This window comes from Canis lupus, chromosome 20 (genome assembly GCF_003254725.2).
Source record: "Canis lupus dingo isolate Sandy chromosome 20, ASM325472v2, whole genome shotgun sequence".
In the NCBI taxonomy this organism is placed as follows: Eukaryota; Metazoa; Chordata; class Mammalia; order Carnivora; family Canidae; genus Canis; species Canis lupus.
Genome location: NC_064262.1, coordinates 16,194,271 through 16,215,229, shown reverse-complemented (window position 1 = coordinate 16,215,229; position 20,959 = coordinate 16,194,271). Strand labels below are relative to the sequence as shown.

At 37.1% G+C, this 20,959-nt stretch overlaps 1 protein-coding gene across 1 annotated transcript in view; it reads left to right on the top strand.

Annotated features, from left to right (window-relative positions):
• CNTN6 (contactin 6) overlaps positions 1-20,959 on the top strand; it is a 272,370-nt gene that overhangs the window by 138,075 nt on the left and 113,336 nt on the right. Inside the window, exon 5 of the mRNA XM_035702505.2 lies at positions 18,274-18,369. Within this exon, the coding sequence (XP_035558398.2) occupies positions 18,274-18,369 (96 nt within the window). The remainder of the gene's footprint in view (positions 1-18,273; positions 18,370-20,959) is intronic.

Below are 20,959 nucleotides of genomic sequence, written 5' to 3'. Positions count from 1 at the left end.
TGGTCTTTGCCTAGTTTTGTAGTGAGGGATTCAGATTTTTCTTAGGTACTTTTTAAAGTATATTAATATTTTTCTATTATAAATTATATAAAATATTTCCATTTTTATTTTTATTTTGCTTTTGATATTTTAGCCTGTAAAACTGGGATTTTTTTTGTAATTTGATTTATCTCTTATTCCCTTTAAAATTTTTGTTTTGTGACACATGTATAAAAATTTTCTGAAGCCCATGATTATGAAACTATTCCCCTTTAGTACTTTTATCCTTTCATTCATTACATTTAGATCTCTGATTCACCTAGAATTTATTTTTGTAATGAGTTTGAGGTACAACACCTAGCTTTGTTGTCCCATCTCCATCCCATAAAGCTTTCTCGTTTTTATTTATTAGTTAGTCCAGTGTTGACAAAGCCCACTTTCCACTTAGAATCCAAGTAGTTCTTAGTAGTTAAAATCTCAAATTATCCTAAATAGTTATCTACTCTCTCCACCCTACCCCACCCCACTATATATCCATCATGTCCCTCTTCGCAGGATGTAACACTATACCTGGTGACACAGTAAGCTCTTCTACAAAGCACAAAGCTGTACTACACGGTGCCGTTTCTCCTCTGGAGAAAGCCCATTTATCATCTAAAGACAAACTTTTAAAATGACAGCACTGCCTAGATCTTAGTAGTTTCTGGTGCTTTATTCTTCCTATGAATAGGTCAGATACAAAAGTTTCAAAGGCAGCCATTAAAACCAAATGCACAGTCTAAACTGGAGAAAATGACTGAAGACTTACCTTTAAGTCCATTCCATCAAGTGCATTTTAACCTGATTTATTTGGCTATATGTCTGTCCCCCTCTGCATTTCCTATATCAGCTTTATCACAAATCAGTCCCCTGCAGGTTGTATTGGAAAAGCAATATGTGTGATTGAGATATTGTTAACAACAAAGCATGTTCTGGTCCCAGAACTGCTAGATTCTGATTGATAAAATTTAATATTTTGAAGGGAGGGGAAAAAAAAGGCTATTATTCCAACTCTTTTATTTGTAGTGTGGGTGAAATTCCTTTTATCTCCTTTACTTTCATTGTAGCAGTATGACTGAGATTCCAATAAATTATTGGATGCAATATCCAGATGTCTGGATGATTTTTTGGTGCTGCTGCTACTTCTTAGTGGGTGAGAGAAAAGATAGTTGAGGTTCTGGAAAAAGTGTCAAAGCTTAGCAATAAAATAAGGATTTCATTGAACAGAAAGTAATGAAATCACCCAATTTATTTCCCTTTCACTGTTGTAATGCAGGTAAATCTTGCTTCATATGAGTCACAAAGCTTGAATGTGCAGTGGCCTGGCTCGAGTGGTGCATGGTTTATGTGTGAGGGATTGGAAGAGTACTCATAAATACCTTTAATAAAAAAGTGTGGGTGGAAGCAGCTTAGTTTTTCAAATAAAAGAAGTTTCATTTGTGTCTGGGGATCATAGCTGTTAAAAGTCAACTTTCTCAACTTTTCCCTCTCATACCACCCTTCTAATATCACTGTACTCCTGAGGAGTTATATTTGCAGTTCATCTTGATGCTCTTGGGTTCAGGTTTTATCTGTTCCACGGTGCAGTTACCTTCATCGGAGGGTACCTTCAATTTTCTTTCCCAGATCTTCTTGGGTGTCACATATCAATCATGTAGTCTTGATTGAGACATTAGTATCAAGGATTGGTATTCATGGTAAAGATCAGGAGTCAGCAAAACTTTTCTGTAAAGAGCAGCATAGGAAATATCTTTGATTGACAGGCCGAGGTCTCTGTTATTATAGAGCAAAAGCAACCACACATAAATAAACGGGTGTGGCTGTGTTTCAACACAACTTTATTTACAAAAACAGGCAGTGAGCTCAGTTTAGCTCATAGGTCATTGTAGTTTACTGAGCCCTCAGATAGACTCAGGTTATATTTTTAGATGTAGCCTGCCAATGGTGACAGCTAACATTTATTGAACATATACTTTAATATCTCATATAATTTAGCAAAACCAAACGGTAGCTACTATTGTAAATCCATTTTACAGATACATAAACATAAGAAAAGATCAAGTAATTTGCTAGTATATGGTAGAAAGTTGTTTGAAGTTAAGCTCACTTTGGGACCCTAGCTTCTAACCACTGTGCCACAATGTTTTTCTAATGCATCAGTAGGAATGGAAAAGCCATGAACACCCATTTTGGTGAGATGTTTTCATTGAGTAACTTTTTTTTTAACTACTAATAAATAAAGTCCCACCTATGTTCCAGCTTATTATTCACAGGATGCTAGGTTGCTATTATTATTTCAGTTTAACTGTTTAAATTTTTTTTTAATTTTTTTTTTTTATTTATTTATGATAGTCACACAGAGAGAGAGGCAGAGACATAGGCAGAGGGAGAAGCAGGCTCCATGCACCAGGAGCCCGATGTGGGATTCGATCCCGGGTCTCCAGGATCACGCCCTGGGCCAAAGGCAGGCGCTAAACCACTGCGCCACCCAGGGATCCCAACTGTTTAAATTTTTATTCAAGAAAATTAACTTACTGATAGGGAAAATATGCAGAAGACTAAAATTAAATATGTAAAGCCAGCATGAACTGAAAAAAAAAGAGACAAATCTAAAGTTAAATGAGCTGAGTTTTTAAATTATGGCTGTCAAAAAAAAATTATGGCTGTCACCTAAAAAAATGTATGATTTTGGGTAAGTTGCATTTTGAGCCCTAATTGTGAAATTAGACACTAGAAAAACTCTAGCTGTATAGCTATATTAGAAATTCCTCTGAGGATCTACTGAGACACTAAATGGAGAAGTTTCATAGTGATATATCAGTATATAATAATCATATATATAGCATAAAATGGAATTATATATAATTATATATACATACACAAAACACACATATATATAAGTGATGTTAAAAAGTCACTTTTTCTTAAGATGAGTAAAAAAAATCTATGTTTAAATGATCTAAACCAAAAATGCTATGCATTTGAAGCAAAATTTTAGAAGAAATTTTTAGATTCTGAAGTGTAAAGAGCTCTTGAGGGTCATCTAGTCCATTCCTCTGTCTTCAGGCAGAGATATTCTTTAGCCAATGCAGATGAGATCCTGTCTATTTCTTTTAGAGAAGCAATTTAGTGAAAGTGCCTATAAACCATTTTCTGATAGAAGGAGAACCTCTTGAATACAAATTGACTCCCTGATTGTAAGTGACTTTGTGATGACAAGCAAGAGAACTTTTCAAAAACACAGAATATTGAAAATATTTTGTTTGTTTTGGCAAGTCAATGGCCTTGTCTGCCTGTGGGTTCCAGATGGGGGTGCAGGTTGAAAACATCCAGAGGCTCTATCCATACTTACTATGCAGCACAGCAGCTCTTACAGTCCAAAGGTGAGCCTTAATATTTTATACCATTAACTGTGTAGTCCCAAAGATGGATTCAGGGCAGATGTTTGATGTTGCAGCATGTTTGGGTTGCTGAATACCATGGTGAGTTTCTCTGCCTCTCTTCAACATTTTAGGAGTGGCAACAACAACAACAACAAAATTTCTCCTAATCACTGGTGCTTTAGGTAATAATGCACTGAAAGAAAAACAAAAATTGATTTGTCTTAATAATATATCATATTCTCTGCTCTCTGAAAAAATAATTAAGGAAACAGCTCAAATTTAATGTGAAGCTTCAGAAAACTCCATGTGTAGCATGAAAAAAAAATTAGAGAAACATTGATTTCCCACGGGAGATGAATCAATTTTGTCTGTGTAGTTCATTGCTGCGTTTATAGCTCCTAGAGCATTACTTGGCAAATAGTAGCTGCTTAATAAATTAGCAGATGAGACTTGTTTAAATGTCCATAGCACACTCTGTTTGATTTGCTTTCTTTAAAAGCAGAGTTCATGGGCAGCCCAGGTGGCTCAGAGGTTTAGCACCACATTCTGCCCAGGGCATGATCCTGGAGATCAGAGATCGAGTCCCACCTCGGGCTCCCTGCATGGAGCCTGCTTGCTTCTCTCTCTGCTGTGTCTCTGCTTCTCTCTCTCTCTCTTTCTCTCTCATAAATAAATAAAAATCTTTAGGAATAAAAATAAAAGCAGAGTTCATGACACAAGATTTGGATTCAGTTGTACATTTAGGAAAGGAAGTAATCTCAGGAAGCCTGGTGAAAGAGTAGGGAAGTATGTAGGGAAGGGAGAAAACCCATGAAGAGTGGGCCAATGAGTGGGTTATCACTGTGGAAAATTGTGGTTCAGTATGGCTGTGCTCTCCTATTGACTTTAGAAAACATGCCTCATGATCACTCCATCTTAGGGCAGGGAAGCTGGGTTATTACTTACAAACTCCCTTATTCCTTGGCTGAGATTCACTGCTGAGGATATTAAATCCCCAGCAGACATACCAGGGTTTGGGGCATTCTGTGCCTATAGAATAAACAATTCCTCAGAAAAGTTTCAGGCAAAGGGACCAAGGTGCTGAAAGTGACAAGCCTTCAATTATTAATGGTCTCCCAAAATGATAGGTGACTTCCTAGGTGGGCTGAGGGGTTGTGTAGCAGCCATCTACTGTGGCTGTTACAACCATCCCTTAAAAGAACCACATCACTTTTGGTTTCCTAAGTGACAGTCCTAAATGTGAGAGTATCCAAGGAATTGGTTTGATAATTACATTTATTTTGTAATTTTAATTTAAAAAGGTTACAGATACATTCTTACCTAATAAGCAAGGGGATATGCAAAAGTTCAAAGATAATAGTTCAGGAATTTTGCATTTCCATAAACTTGGCTCTAGCATTTCTGAGTAAACAGGGTCTTTTTCAATGATTTCTACTTGATTACTGAATAAGTAATTGGACTGAACTTATTCTATCTTTAAAATAAGCAAAATACTTAATTGAGACAATTGGACAGTGATCTCCTTGATTAATCATTTTACTAAAGATGCCAATTAATAGTCTCTGCTTATCTTATAAAAGAGCAGGCCTAGGTTGCTAAGTAGGTAACTTCTTTTCTACAGTGACAGACGTCTGGCATTGAAGAGCTGTTTGACACAGTATATTAAACAAGTGACTTCTGGCATCTCACTTAATCCTAACAATGATCTAATAGTAAGTATTTTTTAAAAGAAACATTTTATAGATTCAATTTACCCATCTATTGTTTTTTCAGCAAATGTTTATTGAATGTCCTTCTGTATCAGGCACTGGGCATATTAGAGAACATTGAAAGTAGGTGAAAACAAATCCCTGGGTGGTGCAGCGGTTTAGCGCCTGCCTTTGGCCCAGGGCGCGATGCTGGAGACCCGGGATCGAATCCCACGTCGGGCTCCCGGTGCATGGAGCCTGCTTCTCCCTCTGCCTGTGTCTCTGCCTCTCCCTTTCCCTGTGTACCTGTCATAAATAAAAATAAAAAAAAGTAGGTGAAAAATAAAGTTTATAGTTTACAGTGTCTCATAGTTAGACACTGTAGTTAGAGAGCTAGATTCAAACACAGGCTGATCTGAATCCAGAACTCAAATATTTTTCTTTCAACTATGTGACCATTCTTTCATTTTCAATAAAAAGTTATGTTCCCTTTGCTCACGGGTTTGCTTCTCTTTCCTGGGGCATGCACAGTCTTTTATAACCAAATTTCAGCGGTGACCTGCCATGGTATCTGCCGTACTGTGTTGGTTGCACAGACCAATCCTAGCACAGTGCAGTGGGAAGGGACTGGATAAAGCAGTGGATACCATCAGTAGGTTCATCGAGGTTCGTTTTGGAGTCTGGCTACTAAATCATCTTTTAGAATAAATCCTAGCCTCTTCTCTATGATCCAACAAAAATTGTATCCCCTTTTCAATCCCTAAAGAAAATACTATGGACTGTATACGTAATATTTTCTATTCACTCAATTACTTTGGAGTTATAACTATTTCCTAATTCATTAAACATGTATTTGTTGAATACCTGTTTTTTGTGAGCACTGACCTAGCTACTGTGGAGAAAGCAAGGTCCCCATTTTCCTGAAGCTTATAATCTATCTAGGAAAATTTTGAAATAAATTAAACCAGTAATCATTTATGACAGTTATTAGACTTTGGGGGGAAAAAGAGAGGTTGATAGGAAGCTGCTACCTTAGATTGATTGGTTGGCCAAGAGAGGCTTCCCTAACACACAGGCTGAGATTTGAATGTCAAGGGGAATCCAGCCATGTGGGCATCTGGGCAGAAGTTATGAAGCAGAAGAAACAATAAGGCCAAAGGCCATAAAAGGAGGAAACACTGTGTTCTAAGAAACAAGAAAGTAAAGTATCTATTGTGTCTGGAGTTTTCTGAACAGTGGGTGGAAAGTGCTAATAGAAATCATATCATGTGGAGTCTTAAATAGCTTAGTAAGCTTTTTAAACTTACTTTTATTTCTCTGAACTCATTAATCATGAATAGAACATTTATTGAGTATCTACTGTGTGCCAGCCCTGTGCTGGGTACTGGGAACGCAAAAAAGGCCCATATGCTCATTTTGTAAAAGGAAGTCACACTGGGGCACCTAGGTGGCTCAGTTGGTTAAGCATCTGCTTTTAGTTCAGGTCATGATCCTGGGGTCCTAGCATTGTGGAGCCCCTCCTGCAGCTCTGCAGGGGGTCTGCTTCTCCCTCTGCCCCTATAGCTGCATGACGCTGCTCTCCCTGCTTGTGTTCTCTCTCTGTGTGTGTCAAATGAATGAATAAAATCTTTAAAACAAACAAACAAAAAAGGAAGTCATACAAACAATTGCAGCAGAGTAATGGTAAATTATAATTAATTCATTAATTAATTCAAGCAATTTACCTTTTTCTTTAATGTATTAAATCCACCCATATTTTTGAAGCAGCTGTCTGTGAGATGCAGGCTATGTGATCTGCTGGTGTAAGTCTGAAACAGACAGCCCCAGTTTCACATTTGACAGAAATGAAACTGTAGCTCAGACCAATTGCATTTCTATGAAACTCCTCTCAGTTGGCACTCTCTGCTTTTAACATCTAGATGAAATCTACTCACTGTTCTCCAGGAACATCAGTGTTCACGTTCCTGCATATCTTGGTGAAGAGACATTCCTTCCAACCCTTCTAACTCCCACTCTACCTCAGCTGAGGTCCTACTCCCTGCCCAGTTCTTATAGTCGGTTTTCTTTCTCAATCTTAGTCTTGATCTAAAAGAGGAACAAATGCTTCTTAATTGTGCTCCAAATAACACACCTGCTAACATAAAAACTCATCCACACAGTCTGTGCTTTGTATTGGCACATTTGTGGACGTTTGAGGGAGGAAAGGGTCACTGACACTAGAAGGACATAAGTGGGGACCTGGGTGGCTCAGTGGTTGAACATCTCCTTTCAGCTCAGTTCATGATCCCTGGGTTCTGGGTGCCACATGGGGCTCCCAGCAGGGATCCTACTTCTCCCTCTGCCTATGTCTCTGTGTCTCTCATGAATAGATAAATAAAATCTATTTTTTTAAAAATGTTTAAGAAGGACATAAAGCATCTTAAGTTGAAAGGACTTTTCCTACAAGTCCTGCAGCTTTCTGTAAGTTGATTTTCCTCTTGTTTTTGTTCTTTCCCTTCCCTCCATCCCTGTTCGTTGCTCACACAGTGTGTGGTCAGTGTGCGGTCCTTTCAAATATATCTGGTCTCATGATCCACCATTTTCCCAAGTCAGATTCCCAAATTTCAGGCATCTATACTTTGTGGGGTTTAAAATATCCATGTACCACCAGTTATTTATTCTTTCCCAGTCAAACTGCTTTCATTTTTAGTAAGTAAATATGTTAGAAAGCACATATTTATTACCACTGTATCTAGAAAATTAATGTAATTCATCAGAAATAAATGGGAACTCTAAAAAGCACCATGTAGCTATTAAAATTGAAAAACGTGTGTTTCCATTACACTCAAGTGCATTGCCAAAGAACCAATGATAACTACCACACAATGATAATCTCTTTTTTGTTTATCTCTCAAGGTTCCTATAAATACTAAAAAAGATGACAAAGTGCTTTGGCAAATACTGGGGTTTTATTTGAAAGAGGCTCTAATGCTCTCTTTCTGGCTCTGTTTCTGGGTCTGTGTCTCGTTCCTTCTCTTTCTCTCTCTCTGTCTCTTTTTCTGTCTCTAAATGACAATGTATGCAAAAGTCCTTACCAGTGGACCTTAATTACCCTGAGGGCTGAGCTGGAGAAATCTGCAAAGGAAATGCAGATTGCAAATGTGACTCCAAAGACCTTGCTCTGAGTAAAACAATTTGATGGAAAAATAACAGTATTTAGCAACAACCCTGAAGTCAGTCTCCTTAATTCCAGTACTGCAAGTTCCTGCAAAGTGAAGTCAGTAGGATAGAAACTGTCTTATGTGTGTGTGGGGGGGTGGGGGGTGGGGGGAGGGGGGTATCTTTGAAAAAGTGCTCTCATTCTACACTCCTTCTAGAAACAGGAGTAGTAACACATTTACCCAGAGGCTTTTCCCCATTACCTCGAAAACTCTACCTTTTATTTTCTACATAGGTTGCAAATTTTGAAATCAAAGTTTCTGATTAAACCATCACAATGAATGAAAGGGCTTATTCTGGGCTGTGTCTGAAAAGAACCATAGTTTGTGTGGCTCGCATTAACCACTGTTATCAAGGGGCCTGGAGCCTTGCTTCATGGAAATCACTCCCTTTTCTCTAATGCCCAGCACCGAAGCAGGCCTGGAGGAGCTAGGAGTAGGATTGTTCCAGAAGGGACACAAGTTCACCTCATTTCTCACGAAAACTTCGATATCCAGCGCTCTTTGCTGATGACCTAGCACAGGAGCTAATAACAACTGAGCTGTAGCCAAACTCCCTCAGAATTCCAGGCGACCAGTGGGTCAGTTTAGCTTTTTTGCTACCACGTTCAAAAACTTAAGAACCCAGGCTATGATTCTCTTCCCCAAGAGGCAAGATAGACTGTGCTCACTCACTTTGGAAAAAAAGAAATTCTGCTTTGTGTTCCTCTTTTCCCCTTCCTGCCTTTCCCTCTTCTTCCATGGAGTGGACAGAGTGGTGTTCTGAATCTCTGAAAATGTTTCTAGAGTCAGAGTGTGGGAGGAGTCCTTATCCTGCCCTCTTCTCACTGTGAGGTCCTGGCCAAGTTCCTCAACCTTTTGTTTACAAAATGAGAGCCATAGTAGGTACATGTCAGGGCCACTGCAAAGATTAACCATGAGAATGTTTATAAAGGTCTGGGGCTCTGGGAGGAGGTCTCAGGAAATAAGAATTCGCCTCCCCCTATGCTAGACAGCCCCTCTCACTGCACTTTCCATAGCTCTTAGTTGTTCCATTCACATGTTTAACCAGAATCTAATAAAGACCCACTGTCTTTCGGATTAGCTAGTTTGCTGTCTACACTAGACTCCAGGTTTTCTCTCTGCCGTGCAGGACTCTTCAGCAAAATCCTCCAATCTTCTTTTTGGTAGAAAAACATACCTTGACACACACAACTAAGTCTACATCTTCCACATACTGTATTGCATCCTTTATTCTTCTGAGATTTTGATCCGTTCTGGATACTCCCCTTTTGCACTTGAGCTATATTTGTATCATTCATTAATCGTAGGCAACACAAACAGCTCTAAGAAATCTCTTTAAAGATTACTGACTAGAAAGGAACTAGTACTGTCCTTCCTACAGAACAAAAGATGGGAAAATGAACATTTGCCAAAAGGCACAGGCCAAGACCAAGAAGAAACAAGGGCAGTCTAGGACTTTTCTGGTGACTCAAATAACAAGCCAAGAGGTGATTTCTGCCTCCAGCTGGGCTGTGGTGCTTTCTGGGCAGAGAGGTTCAATGACCCTCCATCTAACAATTCTTGTCAAGTTGGCAGAACATGCTCTCTAATAAAGTAACAACATGATGTGGCAATACTTGGAAGAAAATCCACATACTTTTGACTTTGGGCCATTTTTTAAAATTTATTTATTCACAGAGCATTTGAACTGGCCACTAGGTGGACAGAGAAGGAAATTCCAGGCTCTGTCTCTAAGAAAATATGTTTGTTAAATCATCAGACACTGAAATGAAACCTTTATAAAAATTCTAAGCATCCAACTTTTGGTGATGTGCAAGTATATCATCAATAACATAATTTAAGTCCCCAGCTTCAGGTATTTTGTACTTCATACCTTTTAAGCATGTTAAAGACATCTCAGCACTAGCCCTGTGAGATAGGTGCTATTACTAGTTTCATTGTAAGAGTAGAGAAAACTGAGATAGAAAGAAACTAATTAATGAACCCTAAATCTACAGCAAATGCATGGTGAAGCTAACATTTGAACCCACAGAGTATGGCCCTAAATTTGTGCTCTAGATAATTTTGTTTCATCGTTAATAACTTTATACAGAATTCATTAGTGAGTTGTTTAATTTTTGCATGCCTACTTAGATTGCTTCTTTTCTTTCCAGAAACTGAAGACCTCCACTGCAATGTACAGTTAAGTAATCTGAGTCTCAGTCTATATTATGCTGTCAAAGTTATATCATCCCATTGTTCCTTCTGCTTCTCTTTCATTCAGCTGGTATTAGCTGTAGGGAATATACAGATTTAGAAAGAGACAAGTTTGGGAACAGGCCATATCTAGTACTTGCATTCTTTTTTTTTTTTTTTTTTGTCATAGATGCCCCTGTTTTCCTAGCATTAGTCAGACAAATGAGTCCTTTATAGAAAATCAAATTCAGTTTTATGTGTGTATTTTAATAGACCAATTAAGTATTTCATAGTTGCTCACAATGTTCTAAATAATACATGCTTATCTCTCTGAAAATGCTTACCATGCTCTATATAATAAATGTTTATCTCTAGATGCTCAGCTGATAGGAAAGAATATATCAGCCCCTCCTCTTTACTATCCTATATATTATTTTCTTAAGCACCTTAAGGAAATGGTTCTCAGTGAATTCATTATTCCCAGGAAACAAAGAAACAACTTACTTGCTCTTCACTTATTTATGAAGTTTTATAAGAATCCTTTTATATCAAAAAAAAAAGAGGGGGGAGGAATTTTAACTTGGATTGTAAATGAATTTGACACCAGAAACTCTTAAAATACCTCCTTACTTCTTGCTTAGATATTAGCATTCCAAATTTATGTTCAATATCAAGACTCAGCTATTGCCTCTTTTACAGAATTTGACAATGGCACTCTGCTTTATTAGGTTATGTCATGTTATGTTACTGAGTTATGCTAGGAAACACAATAATATCATGAACACTGTAACTGAGTATATAGCATCCTGAGAATGACGGTATAAAATGAAATTGGTCTAAATAGAAATATTTTTGTATGCCACTTAATAAAGTTCTGGGAAAATTAATTACAGCACCAGGATCTTCAGCTTACTTCAAACCACCCAAGAAATAGGAAAGAGTAACATGACCCATTTGATATTCTCCTCGAGTGGTCCTCTTCAAAGGAGAAAACTGATGGAAAGATGTGAATTCAGAATAACCTTACTATGATGTCTTGATATTCTTAAAAAAGAGTACTTTGATTTCAAAAGTTTCATATATCACATCTAGGAGTTCAGTGAGACTAATACAGAACTAGAGAATTATTCTTGGTCTCTTTCACCATTTCCCTTTTGCTGGGGAGGGCATCAGCATTTTCTTACCCGGCAAAATGTTTTTGCCGTAGGCCAAAACAAAGCACATACCTCCAACGTGCAAACTGCATCAGGAAGGTGAACAAGCACTCTTTGGTCCTGTTGACTCCAGTGCAAACCTTCAGTGCTAAAACTTCACAGAATTTGCAAAGGGAGAATAGTATTCTACAGGTGCAAAACAAAGTACAGTACAAGAAACCTGGGAATTTAAAATCAGATTCAGCGTTCTCAAAGTAACAAATAATTGAAGCTGTTTTGGGGGTGTAGAGAGAAAGAAAATAAGAGAGAAAACCCCTTCTCGGGTTTAGGGGCAGACCTTATGGTCTGTGTTGTGGGGAAGCTCTGTTTAGGGAGGCAGTATAGTCTGACGGTTAAGCAAATGCCCTCCAGAGCCATGATATTTGGAATTTAATTTTACTTCCTTTACTTAGAAGCTCTGTGAACTATTGAAGATCTCTCCATTTCTGAGTGTGGTAGTAGGAGACAGAGGGAGGTGAACTTTGCAAAAGAAAGGGGGAGGATCTGGGTTTCTCCCTGTTCCTGAACCAGAACTGTAGTGGAAAGTCTGTAGGAGACAGAGAGAGCAGACATAAACAACAGAGAGGGAGTGGAACTATAGACTTTTAAGAACTAAATATCCAATATTTGATTTCACGGTGTTTGGATTGCAGCCTACTAAATCCATAAGATTAACAGAGGCACAAATATGGTAGTTGGGGTGGTGGTGCTTCCTATTACTGTGTGTGTGGGCCGGGCTGGTGAGATGCATATATCTCTATGTAGGTCAAGATAAGGAGCTGAGTTCCTTGTTTGCAGGGACACGAGGGTGGAGATAAGTTGGGAAACATACCTGGAGAAGACAGAACAAGGATTCTGAAAAGTGAGGATATCAAAAATGAAACTATTTCTAAATCTGAAAATATAGTACCTCCTTCCCCATTCCAGGAAGTTGCAGGATTCTTTGAAAAGTCACTAAGCTTTTGTGTTTGTTTGTTTGTTGTTGTTTGTTTGTTTGTTTGTCTGAACATGGAGTGGCAGTTTTTGCCTACTTATATCTTGCGAATGGCAGGGAGACCCTAGTTAACATTTGGAAAGCAGAATAGCATCATGTTGAAGAACGTGAGCTCTGGAACCAGACTACCTCCATTTCAGTTCTGTCTTGATATGTAGAAACTGTGTGGTCTTTGGTCTGCTGCTGATCATTTAGGAGCCTCTGACTCTTTGTTAAGTGAATGGGATAGCAGTACCTGCATTCCAGAATTCATGAGAATTCAATGAAACTACTTCACTGAGTATCCGGCACATAGTAGTTATTCTTGATATATGAAAGAAAGGGAGAAAAATAAAGATTTAAAATATTAAAATACAATAAAGTATAACAAGTAGCTAAAGGTCCAATTTATATTATTACTCAGATCTTGAACAACTCAACTGGGGTATGTCCTGCTTGCAGCATGCACACTTTCCCAGTGAATATCTTTTCCTATCCTCAACTTTGCAGGTGTCGTCCTCCTGGTCTGGTCAATGTACCCCGGGTACCCAGAGCCGTCCTCCAAACTTATGAGAGTTGGCAAGCCACTGGCCTCCTTCTGTGTCAGGGGCTGGTACTGCCAAGCACATCCTCTTGATTGTGATCCTCAGGCCTTGGCAGCAAATAATACAGTTTTCTCACTTTAATTAGGCTGAGATTCATTCCTACACATGGCAGCTGCAAAGATGTATTCTCCTTACAATTAGATGCTGCAACACTTAACATTACTTGGACTTAATTTTAAGTACATTTTGGTGGCCCTCATCCCTCCTCTGCACCTTGGTTGCTCCAGGAGAGAGCATATGGCCTTGTAATTCTTTAAAGCTTATTTTATGGGCCATTCTCAGGCACTTCCTGCTGGCCTTTGGAACAGAGCCTTGTTTGTGACTGCATTTTTGCTTATGCTCCTGCCAAAAGCTTCTTCCAAAACCAGCAATAAAACCACAGGATTCGATAAGCCATGGTCATCAGAATGGCTTAATGAGAGCAACCTCAACAATTGGGGTCTTTAACAACAACCTACACTGCAGGACTTATACCTTGAACACAAGGACAGCCTGGGCAGGTCACCTTTGTGGCTTATGGGAGTTTCTCCAAATAATACAGAATTTGAGACCGATCTCACACTAAGCTATTTTCTCTTAAGCAAAAATGGATAGGACAAAAATAGAAACTGGTGGTTCTTTCTGGGCTTTCCTGATAGAAGAATAAATCTAGAGTCTTAAAGGGTGTTAGAGAGCAAAGAAAATTTCATTGGATGCTCAAATGGCTACCTAATTCAGTCAACCTTGCCTCAAAATATCTGAATTAGATCATGTCTCCTGCTAGCAAAAAGACACTTGAAATACAAGTTAGATACTTAAAACAGATCTTGATCAAAGCGTATTCACATGAGATGGCACCTGGTTTAAATACGGCAAAATTATATCTTGTCTATCATCTATGTGGCTATTAAACAGTTTTAAAATCTGAATTATTAATTAAAGCCTATGAACTAGTACCATTTTGGAATGACAGTGTTTTGATAGCTAACAAGACTTGTATGACTTTTGAGAGATGTTGATTTCCTTTCACGTCAACTATTAGATGCCCCATTGTAATCGTAAAAGGCAAGAAGAAATTATGTTGCACGTGGATCCTGTATAAGTGGAAATGAACACAGAATATATTAAAATCAGTGGTCTTATCAACAATGTGTTATAATGGCTTCTGATTAACACTGAGAACATGATTGATATTACTGGGAGTATGGCACACTGACAATGTGACACTGAGAAAATTCAATCCAAAGCTTGTTAATTTCATAGAACCATTCAATTTCTCATTACTCTTTTGTGACAGTTTTTGTTTTTGTGACCATTAAAAAGTAAAGACAATTTAATGGGACCTTTCAATAATGATAGTAGGAAACAACATTTTTAAATCCTCATCTGTTATTACTACTACAAATAGAAACAATGAATACAATATATTGATTTTTGGTTTTAAAAAGAGTTTGTTAACTTGATTCTTACTGAGTCACATTTAAAATTATGCAAACCCAACCCATAAAGAACTCTGAAGTCAAGGCAATAGTTCACATCAACGGTACCAACATATGTAGGTTGATTTAACTTTTCTACTGCCAAAGAAGAGAGGGCACATATTTGATTTAAAATCCTCTTTTAACTCCTAACTCTCAGAAACTAACTAGGGGTGGTGTAAGGGAGGAGGGCGAGGGTGGGGGTGAATGGGTGATGGGCACTGAGGGGGGCACTTGATGGGATGAGCACTGGGTGTTATTCTGTATGTTGGTAAATTGAACACCAATAAAAATAAATTTATTAAAAAAAATCCTCTTTAAGAAATAGACAAGGCATGCCAGGTCCTGAATTAGTGTAAAGCTAATAACTGATAATCAAGAGCAGGTGGAGGAAGAAAAGGGGGTGTAGCTGGGGAAAAGTAGGGCTTATCTTGGTCAAATATTTGTATTATTAAAATAGGGTACATATAAGGGTTACCAAATTTGTGTATCAGACTTAATCCATTTCTTTCATTGGACTCTTTTCATGAATAGAAAGCAAATCTACAAAAAAGAATACTTATTTGGTAGATACAGAGATAAACAGCATGGATGCTTCAAATTGAAACACCCACCTACAAAAAATTTTATTGGAACCAAAATATGCTGTTAAAGTTGTGTTTGCAAATTTGAATATCTCAACTTTGTATCAGTCAGAGGAAAATATAATAGCATGACGTCATGAGTTAGTGTATCATAATCATAATAATTACCATATATTGATCACCTCCTCTATAACACACTATAGGTTAGATACTTTAAATTCCTTATTTTATTTAATCCTCATAACAACACTGATAAGTAGGTATATTTATTGCATTTTTTCCCTTCTTCACTGATTTACCCAACACTGTCATCTGTTTCATTGAGAAATTTGAAACCACCCTGAAAAACTTTCTCATCTGACCAGCAAATAATTCTTACAATTTTTCTCTTCTCTCTGTCTCGTTCTCTGCTTCCCTCCCTTTCCTTCCTTCTTTTCTTTCTCCATAGTCTTCTACTCTACTTCTAAAAATTGAAGGTTTTCAGGGACACCTGGGTGGCTCAGTGGTTGAGCGTCTGCCTTTGGCTCAGGGCATGATCCCCAGGATCTAGGATGGGTCTCGCATCAGGCTCCCCACGAGGAGCCTGCCTCTCCCTCTGCCTGTATCTCTGCCTTTCTCTGTGTGTGTGTGTGTCTCTCATGAATAAATAAATAAAATCTTTTAAAAAATTGAAGATTTTTAGAGTTTGGTTCTAGATGATTGACTACCAAATTCTCATGCGAAAAATTTAAGAGTCATCCCATGGGGATTACACACATTCCCATCGCTTTAAATACTGTATGCTGATAGATTCTATTCTTATAGATCTAGACCTTGCCTCTCCTCTGAGTTCAGGGCTCAGATGTTATATAGCATACATGACATTGTCATTTAAATAACTCATGGATGAGACACACATAATATATTCAAAATAGAAGTCTTTAATCTCTCTAAATCACACCACTAATTTATTTCAATTAAACTCCAGTAAAGTTGTTTAAAAATGAGCAAAAAATGCACACATAATTTATATACTTTATAATTTTTTAAAGATAAAGAGAGGTGTAGGTAAAGATTTAATAATCTCTACTCGCATATCTCCTATTCTTCCCTTGTGATAACCAAGGTGAATATTAAAAATACATATTCTATAACTTTCTCTATACCAATTAAAAGAGATCCTCCTTTTGACTTTTTTCTCTCACAAAAGTATAATGTCATAGCAATATTTAGCACTTTTTTAACATAATAGTATAACTCACTTTCCAAGAACTTTCCACATTAGTCCTTTATATTTAAAACATTCCTTCTAATCATTGATGGCATTCCATTCTATGAATGTTGCAGATGTTGCTCAACTGCTGCACTGATTTATTATTTAATTATTTCCAGGTATTTCTTTTGTACTTTTAATATAATCCCAATATAATGTAATAGCCTCAGCTGCCCTGATTTTTGCAATTTCTCATTGTTCATTGCTGACTATGTGCCCATGAACATTGCCTCATTTCAATATTGTGAAACTTTCCTGCCATTTTCTACATCTAGGTTTCGGAACCTGTTTTTCTTTCAGCAAGAAATATTTACCCTGTTCCATAGCACCATTGCATGGCTGCCTCTTTCTCATCCAATAGATCTGCATTCTGTTCTTTTCATTCACAAGATATGTCAGTTGGGATAAAAGGTTAAACTGCTATAACACAGAGATAAATGCTTCAAACAAGATAGGAGTTTACTTATCCCTACTATAATGATCCAAAGTGGATGTTCCAGATTGGCTGTGGTTGTACTCCATGCAGTCACTCAAGTACCCAGGTTAAAGGTGGCTCTTTCATCTTCAACAAGATCTTTCATATCATTGGCAATCTACGTGCTGGTGGGATAGGTGGAGAATGTAAAACTATGGATATTTCCTTTCATACATAATAGATGGAAGTTTCACTCATTGTCTGCTTACCACATTAATTGCAAAGATGTCTAAGAAATGTATCCTCTGATTAGAAAAATGTATTTGATTTACTAATCTATTACTATGGAAGAAGGAACAATGCATTTTTGTAGGTAACAGCACTCCTCACTCCACAATAATTATTACAATTTATGGATGTACATTTGTTTTTTAACTTGTATTCTAGTTTTCCTATTAGATAATAAGCACAATAAGGGCAAGGTACATGCCTGATTTATTTACTAATGTATCTTCTCTCCTAATACACTTCCTATATTTTTAATAGGTGTTCACTACAAATTTTTTAAAAGAGTAAATCAGTATTAATGGGATTTTACAGGCTAAAAAACTAAAGTTCAAAGAAGTTCAACAGTCCTGGAGACTGAATGATGATTCCAGGAGTGTGGAAAGAATATGTACTTCATGTGGATGGTTTAATGAGATAACTAGTTAGCTTCCTTCTAACAGTGAATTTCTATGATTCTTTAATATTGTAGGAAATTACAACACTCCAAACAAGATCATGAAGCTGCTTTGTGAAGGAGTAGAACAAGGAAATTAGAAAATATACCTTCTTTCTCAATGGTTCAGTCACATAGAACTCTTTCCACACACCATTCCATCCTAAATTCTCACAGACCCCATCTGCACATCAAATACCAAACATTAATCTAAGATGCTAGAAGATTGCAGCAAACTTGCTACATACTTTTGTTTGTTTGTTTTTTATCACACCTTCCCTGGGTAAGGAAAGTAAATATGTGCTGGGTTTTAAAGATTTCCTGCTGGGCTACAGATTGCCTGAGGAATAAAAGTAAACAGATAGTAGGTAATGTTAATAAATGTCTTCATCACATATTTGATTTAATTATATTAAAAAGAAAGAAGAAAGAAAAACAAGATTTTTAGAGATAACAATCAGGGTAGATAAATTAATCATCAACTAAATCTCCTGGTCAGTCAAGTATGAATGCCCATTACTGTTAAGAATAAAAATAAGTTGAAGATTATACTTTAAAATGTTTTTTTACTGCAAGATAATTCTAAAGCTGTTTTGTTTGTTTTCCAAGATATTGAAGACTTTGAAACCAAAACAAGAAGCATGGTATCCGTCCGAGAAGGTCAAGGTGTGGTGCTTCTCTGTGGCCCACCACCACACTTTGGAGGTATGGTGGGGATTAATTTGGGTCACACCATTAATGTGGTCACTACAGGTGTTAAAAAAGGCACATCATGCCTTGAAGTCAATGTAGCTCTTTATCAACTCAAGCTCTTCACGTTCATCCTACTATATCTAAATAGTACTAATCTAAATCTCTTTTTAAAGGAAATTTTGGTTTATGCAGTCACTCAACAAGCATGACCTTAAGGAAATGCAGCATGGCACCCAATGTGAGGACAAGGGTACAAAGTGAAACTGATTAGTGTAGTGGCTAGTACTTATTCAGAAAAGAAGTACTTGGATTCTTATTTCATTGTTATTATTGACCTCCTTGGAAAAGCAAATTCCAGCATTCCTCTTGGCAACCTCACTTTAACAATTGGAAGAGGAGAGTTACTCCATTAATTAGAAGCAAACTTTCAATGGGACCAAATCAGAATATCTCCTAGCAATGGTGAAATCATGCAGTCAATGTCAGTCTCTAGTTTGTAAGAATCTGGATTGACCTGTGAGTTAACCTGTTGCCAAGGATCTAAACCACCTACTGACTCTCACCCCCTTGGGATTGCATTTTGTGAAATTCAAAATGATTTGATAAAATTTGGTAGATTCTCAACCAATAGTGAATATGGAAGAGTCAGTATAAAATATCCATGGAGGCATTTATTTGGTACCATTTCAAATACCATATTGATTGTTTTACAGTTACCTTAATAATAATAGCAAGTACTTAAACAGTAGAGATCTAAATACTTTATATGTATTAACTTTTAAATTTCTTACAGCAGCTTCATGAGAGAGATTCCTATGATTATTGTTTTATAAAAGAGAACAGTAAGGTAGAGAGAGAAGTTAAGGAAACCGTCCATAGTAACATAGCTGACAGGCAGTGGGGTCAAGCTTCAAATCCAGGCAGTCTGGCTCCTTAGAGCAGTCCTTTTATAGTCGATTTCCACTCTGGAATGGGAGAACTTTGAAAGCAAATATAACAAATACTTAAAAATAAAATAAAATAAATTTTTATCACTACTATTAAACAAAATATTATTTATGATCTTTTAAAAACTTGAAAATACTTTTCCATTATTTTCATTTTTATATGATCTCATGAAATGCTGATGTAAAAAGAAAAAGAAACTGATTAGAAGTTAACAATATTATATTCAGTAATATTATAGAGTAGCATAGCATTATGCTTACCTGAAATATTAGGCAAGAATTATACGGTTTGCAGTGGTATTTGAGATAAAATAATATTATTCTAGAGCATTGAAAAAACTTGATGGTGCTTATTTTTCAACCATAGGGAAATTATTTGTTGCTACTATAACCCAAGATGACAAGATATGCAAAGTCATGTCTGTTTGTACTGTCAGTATCTCTCTCTCTCTCTCTCTCTCTTTGGTACTGTCAGTCTATGTCATTTTATGCCCTGACTTTGGTCAAGGAATCTTGACAGAACTGAAGATTATTCTCAACTTTGTTTACTATAAATAAAGGTAACAGGTATGTCAAATATTTGTGAATGAATGTCACATATTTAAAAAAGGCAGCCAGTGGGTGCCAGCTACTGGATAGCTCAGTAGATTTAGCTTTCAGCTCACATCATGATCAGGGTTGTGAGATAGAAGCTCCACCCAGCACAGAGTCTGCTTGTCCCTCTCCCTCCCCCTCTACTTCTCTCTCTAAAATAAATAAAATCTTTAGAAAAAAAAAAAAAGGCAGCCAAGTAAGAGAAGCTTTCCCTTGTTACCTTGTTATCTACCACTGTTAAAATATATGTTGATCATTTAAAGCATTGTAACCCTTGTTATAACAGTGTCTCTCTGCTTAATGCCATGAGATTAAGTCACAGATAGACAAATGCTGCCTTCAATTTAGATCTTTTTAACTATATAACTAATGCTTATTGCATGCAAGTTATAACAAACTTGTATGATACCAAATTTTATTATATCATATATAATGTTTTAGCAGGATTCCAAGGGTATTTTTCCATATTGACGTCATCCAGTATATAGGAATTTTCATCCACGGTGTTCTAGGGTGTGCCATGGGCTTTCTCATCTTTTTTTTTTTTTTTTTTTTTTTTTATTTATGATAGTCACAGAGAGAGAGAGAGAGAGAGAGAGGCAGAGACACAGGCAGAGGGAGAAGCAGGCTCCATGCACCGGGAGCCTGATGTGGGATTCGATCCCGGGTCTCCAGGATCACGCCCTGGGCCAAAGGCAGGCGCCAAACCGCTGCGCCACCCAGGGATCCCGGCTTTCTCATCTCTATAAAGGCAGAAATACTAGGATACAATTCTTCTGTTCTTTATAGTTCTTAACAGATTAAAATTAAGGGGAATATTGACAGATACCCTTTGATCTAATTAATTAGAAAAAATGTTAATAATAGTAATAATGGCTACCTAATTATTGAATTGTTATCATGATCAAGCCCTAAGGGCTTTCCACTTAAATTATCATTCCCAGTATTCCAACAATTAGGAACAATAATTTTAAAATGAGGAAACCAAGACTCAGATAAACTAAGTAAATCAGTTTTCAGCTAGTAAATGAAGTTGAGATTCCAATGCAGAAATTTCTAAC